This window comes from Bufo gargarizans, chromosome 9, assembly GCF_014858855.1.
Source record: "Bufo gargarizans isolate SCDJY-AF-19 chromosome 9, ASM1485885v1, whole genome shotgun sequence".
Lineage (NCBI taxonomy): Eukaryota > Metazoa > Chordata > Amphibia > Anura > Bufonidae > Bufo > Bufo gargarizans.
Window position 1 is genome coordinate 83180874 of NC_058088.1, and position 8196 is coordinate 83189069.

Genomic DNA, 8196 nt, shown 5'->3' on the forward strand with positions numbered 1-8196 from the left:
TTAATTGTACTATCATATTCCCCTGTAAGAGATCAGGGCTGCCAGGCAGCAGGGGGCAGACCCCCCCCTCCCCAGTTTGAATATCGTTGGTGGCACAGTGTGCGCCCCCCATCGGGCCCCCCCTTCCTCCCTCTAATGGTAGAAATCGTTGGTGGCACAGTGTGCGCCCACCATCGCCCCCCCCTCCCTCCCTCTATTGTAATAAATCGTTGGTGGCACAGTGTGCGCCCACCATCGCCCCCCCTCCCTCCCTCCCTCTATTGTATTAAATCGTTGGTGGCACAGTGTGCCAACCACCATCGGCCCCCCCCTCCCTCTATAGCAGTAACAACATTGGTGGCAGTGTGCGGCCTCCCATCCCCCCCCCCCCATCATTGGTGGCAGCGGAGTTCCGATCGGAGTCCCAGTTTAATCGCTGGGGCTCCGATCGGTAACCATGGCAACCAGGACGCTACTGCAGTCCTGGTTGCCATGGTTACTTAGCAATAGTACAACAGTAGAAGATTCATACTTACCTGCTTGCTGCTGCGATGTCTGTGAACGGCCGGGAGCTCCTGCATGCACTACTTTCATCTCCGCTCCAAAATTATCTTCTGAGCGGAAACCTCACGGACCCCATTATAGTCTATGGGGTCCTTAGGTTCCATTCGGCTCAATTATGTGCCGAATCCATCCTTTCCGTTCTCCTGCTCCTAAATGGAGCAGGAGAATGGAAAGGCTGAACTGTGATGTGAACGAAGCCTTAGTCTTCCTAGGTCGACAAAGCAATGGGAGAAGGTTTCTGTTGCAGGACACTGTCTAACCTATCATTTTAGCAAAAGAGGTTGGGAGAAGGAATAAGAGACAAAATGCTACTTTATTTATTTTATTTGTTTCCAACCTTAGTGTCAGTGTAAGCCGAATGCACAGAACGTTTTTCGCAAGGTTCACTATCAAGGGCATAGTTTTTCTTCTACAGTAATATATAATGGTTGCAGTCTTGCAGAGGTTACAGTTCAAGAGATCTCTGCCAGATTAGGAGGCACTCATATTATAAATGGCACATTGTAAGTTGGGAGCCCAATACAGATTTTGCACTTAAACCCCCCAATACAAAGATTTAATATCCTCATTGGTCTCAGTTTGAACAGTTTGTTGATGCCAGTCTCGAATTATTTGACCTTTTGGACAGTAATGAGATGTATCATATGACATACGGCATACATATTTAAATCTCCTCAGCCCACAGTAAATAGATGATTATGTGCATTGATATTATCTAGAAGGACCTTATGTCAAAATCATTTTCTAACATTAGACAGATATCTGCTGTATACAATCATCAAGCAGTACCTGCTTTAACATGCATCATTCAAGCATCCATATTGGATATTAAAGGTGCAGAAGTCAGGAAGAAAAATTGTAATAGTCCATTTCCTGTTTGTGAAGTCTCATTCTCTAGAGACATAAATATATTACACTCTAGCAAGAATCAATATAAGCAATAGTTTCTATTTATAGTAAGCCTTAATTAAAAGTCAGAATTAAAATCAAGCAATTCTTAATAATCGAGATGCTGCAAAAATAACCTGTTATTGTTTAGCAAAGAGTGACGGCCTTATGAAAACTGCTTTTTATGGATATGTCTTCATTATATAAAACATTTTTAAACCGATCCACAGATTTTGAACCCTTTTGCGCAAGCTTGTTCATTGGGTAATTGTATCTTTCATACGGTCACCTAAATTGTTGTTTGCTGGCAGCAGATTGCGCCGTCTAAACATCACTCTGCTGCCGGCAAACAATGAGTCTGTTTGAGGATGAACGATGGCATTAGTGATCCCTCCTTCCCATACTCTTTTTCACTGATGAACAGATGATTGCCAGGTAGGAAAGCTTCCTTCCTGACAATCGCCTGATAAATTGTCCCCACAAACGAGCATATTAGGCTACTTTCACACTCGCGTTTTGGGCGTATACGTCATGGATTTGCAAAAACGGATCCGTTACAATAATACAACCGCATGGATCTGTCATGAATGGATCCGTTTGTATTATCTGTAACATAGCTAAGATGGATCTGTCATGAAGTCCTCTGAAAGTCAATAGGAGATGGACCAGTTTTCTATTGTGCCAGATTGTGTCAGATTGTGTCAGAGAAAACCGTTTGGCTCAGTTTCGTCAAGTGGACAACAAAACGCTGCAGGCAGCGTTATGGTGTCCGCCTCCAGAACAGAATGGAGACTGATCAGAGGCAAACTGAGGCATTCTGAGCGGATCCTTTTCCATTCAGATTGCATTAGGGCAAAACTGATCCATTTGGACCGCTTGTGAGAGCCCTGAACGGATATCACAAACAGAAAGCCAAAACGCCAGTGTGCAAGTAGACTTACCTGATAATCGAGCATTTTGGCAGCAACTTTTCACTGCCAGATATTCACTAAAGAGTATTCCTATGCTTGCTAGTGTTGTCGCAAAATCTACGACACAACTTCTTCTTTTGTGTGGCTCCAAATCAATTAGAATTATAAGTATGAGCTCATACAGCTTTCTCTCTGAGACCAATGCAGGCTGGTATCATGGAAAGATATCTGTCTTTATTACAGTTACATACACTTATATAGGCAACATGAGGTAGACAAAAAGGGTAGTCCTAGATGAAAGTTCATTGGCTCTGTGACAAAAAGGGTTGGTTTACTAACTCCATTCCTGAGTTGATTGGCACATTCGAAAGATAGCAACTTAACTCCTCCTTTCTTTTACTAATGAACTTAGGACAAAGAAAATGTACATGAGGCTCCTAATTGAGTTTTTGCCATCTAGTGGAGACAAATGTGTACTACAGGAGAAATCTTAATTTTGTCTCTCACAAATCCCTCCTTTTTGCGGTAAATAGATACAAGATGAATAAGCAATGTGAGGTACTCTCCCAGCGCCCTAAACGGCGAAGAGCTGGACTTTCCTTATTGCTTCACCAGATCCCCCCAACTCCCTTTCGGGTTTGCCTTCATCTGGTTCTATTTATTCCGCAACTATCAACAAGATTTCATTTGTTTTAGGATGGAATCGCGTTCCTCAAAGAGGTTCTCCAAATAATCTTTAGGTTTGTCAGTTTCACAATGCATGTACATGGTTGTTGCAGGTGTGGTTGAGTTGAACATTTTAAAAACAATTTTCCTAAAACAAGGAATCACGCAACACCCTATTAATGCCAATACTACAAGTACTACCACCAGTGTCATTAACATATTGGCTAACACATTAGACCAGTTCCCAAACCACTGTTCTAGCCATGAATTAATGGGGTTGTTGATTCCAGAGTTTTCCTCTAGTTCATTTGATAACGAAGTCAGTCCATTCAAAGCCTTTGTGATGCTTCCGTCAGGGGCAGTGTTGTTCGGAATGAAGGTGCAGCAGGAACTTCCGATCATCTTGCAGACGCCTCCTTTTTCCGCTAGGATCATGTCGAGGGCCAGTCGATTCTGTAACGCCATCACCGATGAAGAGCTCAGTTGTTCCGATATTCCTTTTACTGCATCTCGGGTATAATTCACGAATCTCTGTTGATTATAATACAAATAGTTAATCCATCCTACATTTTTATTTACGCCAATTGTGGGAAGTATTGATTTGAAACCAGCAGCTATCTGGTTTCTAGCCTTGAATTCATCAGGAACTCCTCTAGGGACTCCTATAGCATCTATGTATACATGAGAATCAAAAGATGTAGGGAGTGACCTCCTTAGCCTTGACCGGACATTGGCTTGCGTACTGACTTGCTCCCACTCAAGAGTCGAAAATAGAACAAATGGCATCAGCACCTTAATCGAGGTACATTGGCCAATCCATTCCATTCGTATCCTGGGTCGGAGCTTCATGTCTCCACACAACCACCAGATATCCGAATGTTGATAACCTTGGTGGACAAACCATTTGTCAGGGTAAGCATCAGAGTCACTACTTGTCTCATTTAGATAGATGTTATAGGAACAATATCCTAGAGGGAAAACACCAATGTCTTTGCCTGTATGGTTACGATTGAAACAGGTATAATTTCCAGGGTATGGCGTTATACCGAAACCCATATGATCTTTATCATGAACAATAGGATAGAGTAATTCTAATGTCCTGCAGCGGGAGGTGTCATTACTGGGAATGGTTTCAGTGTACATCTTAAGGATACACTTGAAACCCTCAGGATCGGCAACCTCACTCAAAGGGAAAGGTACCGTACCCAAATGAGGTCGAGCTGCAGCACATGCTATGCAATTGGATCGCTTCTGGGAAAGAACCGTATAGCGGATCCATTCTAGCCATACATTTGTGTCTGAAAACCCTGTCTCTAAGGCCATTTTGTCAATCATGGGTGAATCTGTAGGAGATGTAATTGTATTCTGATTCCCTTGTGTTAATATTGTTCTAAATATGGAATTTGGGACTTGATCTGACTGTGCATGTTCCCCTGTACAATATAAAACGAATAGTAAAAAAAAAAAATGAAAAGATATTACGGCCCTTGCAGTCATTCCAGCACTTGAGGTTCTGGTACTTTTTTGCAGTGTGATGCGTGGACCCAATTAGGCTTTCCTTCCAACTTGACAGCAGTGGCGGTGGTTAACAGTACTTGATGTGGACCCTCAAATCGTGGTTCTAGAACTTTCCGCACGTGTCGTTTCACCACTACCCAATCTCCTGGTTGTAGAGAATGAGTTGCCTCTATGCTGTCTGGATCTGGAAGAGAAGCAAAAACTTGGGAATACACATTAGACAGTCTGTTTGTAAGACAGATAACGTACTTTGAAAGACTATTATGCTGCATCTGGAGTTGCTGTGGAAAATAGAGTCCTAGTCTAGGGGCATTCCCAAAGAGTACTTCATATGGACTCAGGCCTGTCTTCCGGTTAGGTGTATACCGGATGGAGAAAAGTGCCAAGGGTAGACACTCTGTCCATGGCTTTTTCAGTTCAGCCATGGCCTTCTGTATTTTTGATTTAATTGTGCCGTTGAGTCGCTCTACTCTACCGCTGCTTTGTGGGTGATACGCAGTATGGAAGGCTTGTTCAATACCCAGGGCTCCCATAATATTACGCATGACCTCCCCTGTAAAGTGAGAACCTCGGTCACTCTCAATTGTCTCTGGGACCCCATACCGGCAAACTATCTCATTCAGAAGTTTCTTGGCTGTGTTTTGTGCAGTGGCTTTGGCCACAGGGTAGGCCTCTGGCCACCCTGAAAACAGATCTACACATACCAAGATGTATTCTAGGGTCCCCACTTTGGGTAGTTGGATGTAATCTATTTGCAGTCTTTGGAAGGGGAAATCGGGCCTGGGAGTGTGCCTCAAAGGTGTTTTTACCGTCCTTCCTATGTTGTGATGTGCACAAATCATACAAGCCTGAGTGAATTTGGCTGCAGTTACACTGAATCCTGGGGCATACCAGTGACTATTAACAAGAGCAGTCATGGCAGTTTTGGACAGGTGAGTATTCCCATGAGTGGCCTGGGCTGTGACTGGGAATAAAGCACGGGGCAAACACAGCTTTCCTCTAAGTTGCCATGTTCCTTTTGGGGTCACCACAACTCCTTTCTCTATCCATACTGCCTTTTCCTCTTTGGTTGCTTGAGACTGTAAGGTTTTAAATGTTTCATAGTTGACAGGCAGGGAAATTTGCTCTTGTACTGCTGCTATCCCTACAGGATCATCTCTGGGTTTCTGTGCAGCAGCTTTTGCTGCCAGATCAGCTCGATGATTTCCTCGAGCTTCAAGAGTTTTTCCTGACGAATGGCCTTTAATTTTCATAATGGCCACCCTCGCTGGCAACAGCAGAGCATCCATTAGGGCTTTCACCCCTTTGCCATTTTTAATTGGCTTGCCATTTGCTGTAAGGAAGTCTCTAGCCTTCCAAATTGGACCATAATCATGGGTGATCCCAAAAGCATACCTGGAATCTGTATAGATGTTTGCAGTTTTTCCCTCCGCATACCTGCAGGCCTCTTCCAAAGCCTTAAGTTCAGCTTCCTGTGCAGACATGTGAGAGGGCAGTGATTCCGCTTTGATCGTATCGTGCTGAGTGACAACTGCATACCCAGTATAAAACTTCCCCTGGACACCATACCGCGATCCATCCACAAAGAGCTCTAAATCTGGGTTTCCTAAGGGAGTATCTACCACGTGATCAAACCCTGCTGTCTCTTGGGACATTAATTGGAGACAGTCGTGTTTATCTTCCAGGTCAGGAAGATATTCGGCTAGATGACTCATACCACTACTCCCTCCCCCCTCCAGAGGCAGCAGAGTAGCTGGATTCAAAGTTGTGCACCTTTTGTTGGTGACATTTGGTGGCATAAGTAGTGCACATTCTAGTCTAAGGTGTCTGGCAGTGGACAGGTGTTTAGGCTGTACTTGTGTGAGAATGGCCGAGATGTCATGAGGGACAAAAACAGTGATTGGATAATTGAGCACAATCTCAGAGCTCTTGTCAAGCATGAGTTGTACAGCCACTACCGCACGGACACAAGATGGCGCTCCTCTAGCCACTGGATCAAGTCTGGCAGAGTAATACGCCACTGGACGCTGTTGGCCAGCCCTAGCTTGTGTGAGAACAGCTGAAGCATGGCCAAGACATTCAGTGCAATAAAGTCTGAAATCCTTATTGTAGTCCGGTAGACCCAATGCTGGTGTCGAACTGATGACTAATTTTAATGTATGAAAGTTCTCCACGGCCTTATCTGTCAATGAAAAAGGAAGAGAGGTGAGACAATCATACAAGGGTTGCAAAAGAGCAGAGGCATTTCTGATCCAAGGCCTACAGTATGAGACTAGACCCAAATAAATTCTCAGAGCCCCCACAGTAGTAGGCAAAGGAATTTGTTCAACTGCAGTTATACGGTCTGGGGTGAGATGTCTAATCCCAGCAGATATACAGTGCCCTAGAAAGGTGACAGTGGTACAACAGAATTGAAGCTTCTTGCGGGAAGCTTTACAGCCATTTGCAGCCAGGAAGGTGAGAAGAGACACCGAGGTTTGTTTACACACCTCCTCTCCCGGGCAGCAAAGAAGTAAGTCATCTATATATTGAAGTAAGACAACTTCAGATGGAATGGGCCAATCTGCTAAAACCTGGGCTAAGGCAGTACTGTACATACTGGGGGAATTATGGGCACCTTGTGGTAAGACCGTCCAGGTGTATTGCTTCCTGTCATGTGTGAAAGCAAAAAGATATCTGCAATCTGGATGTAACGGAACTGAGAAAAATGCATTTGCAAGATCCACCACAGTGAAATGGGTAGCACTGTGGGGAATCTGTGCCAACAACGTATGTGGGTTTGGTACCACAGGGGTATTAAAAACTGTAGCCTCATTAACAGCCCTAAGATCATGTACCATTCTATACTGCACCGGCTGACCTTTTTCCCCCCTTTTCTTAATGGGGTACAAGGGAGTGTTACATGGAGAGGTGGTTTCAATTAGTACCCCATTACTGACAAAATCATGTACTATTTTGGTGATGGCATCCGTTTGTTGTATACTAAGGGGATATTGTGCCTTCCGAGGTAAAGGAGCATCAGGTTTACGTTCTATCATCATTGGAGGGACAGATAAATGGCCAACATCTGTAGGTCCGCAGGCCCACAGATGTGCAGGTAATTGTTGCAGCAGAAGGGACATGCCCTCTTCAGAGAGTGTAGACACGTACATGTGAAATGGATTATAATCACAGGCTGCTAAGAGACATATATCCTCTTCTCCTAGTTTGCCTTGCAACTTCACAGTACAATCAGGAAGATATGTTATCTGCGCATATATTCTCTGCAACAAATCTGCTCCTAGCAAATTAACAGGGGCGGTGTCACTGACTAAGAGGCGACTTAGCATTTGTTGGTTTGGGGCAAATGCAATTTGTATTGGCTTTGTGAGAGGAGTAGGAATCTCATTCCCGTCTACTCCTACACATGGAATACTATCTTTAGACATGAGGGATCTTTTTACATGTTTGCTGCGAATAACAGTTTTGGCTGCTCCAGTGTCAATCAAAAAGGGGATGGGCTCCCCCCCATTAATTGCCAAGGAGACAACTGGGGCAGGCCCTAAGGTTTGAATTTTTAATAGGGGCACAGCATTTGACTCTGGATTGCCAACTTCCTATGGGCGTCGCACTTGGGGATGCTGCTGAGCATTCTCCTCCTCTTCCTCCTCCCATGGGCGTGGAGATCGGC

General features: G+C 44.4%; 1 protein-coding gene across 1 annotated transcript; it reads right to left on the reverse strand.

Annotated features, from left to right (window-relative positions):
• Positions 1-3014: 3014 nt before the first annotated feature.
• LOC122919783 (syncytin-A-like) lies at positions 3015-5035 on the reverse strand. The gene is made up of 2 exons (XM_044268966.1): positions 4491-5035; positions 3015-3539 (listed from the first exon to the last, which is right to left on the reverse strand). The coding sequence occupies exons 1-2, from the start codon at positions 4503-4505 to the stop codon at positions 3015-3017; spliced, it is 540 nt and encodes a 179-aa protein (XP_044124901.1). The 5' UTR covers positions 4506-5035.
• Between the last annotated feature and the right edge of the window lie 3161 nt (positions 5036-8196).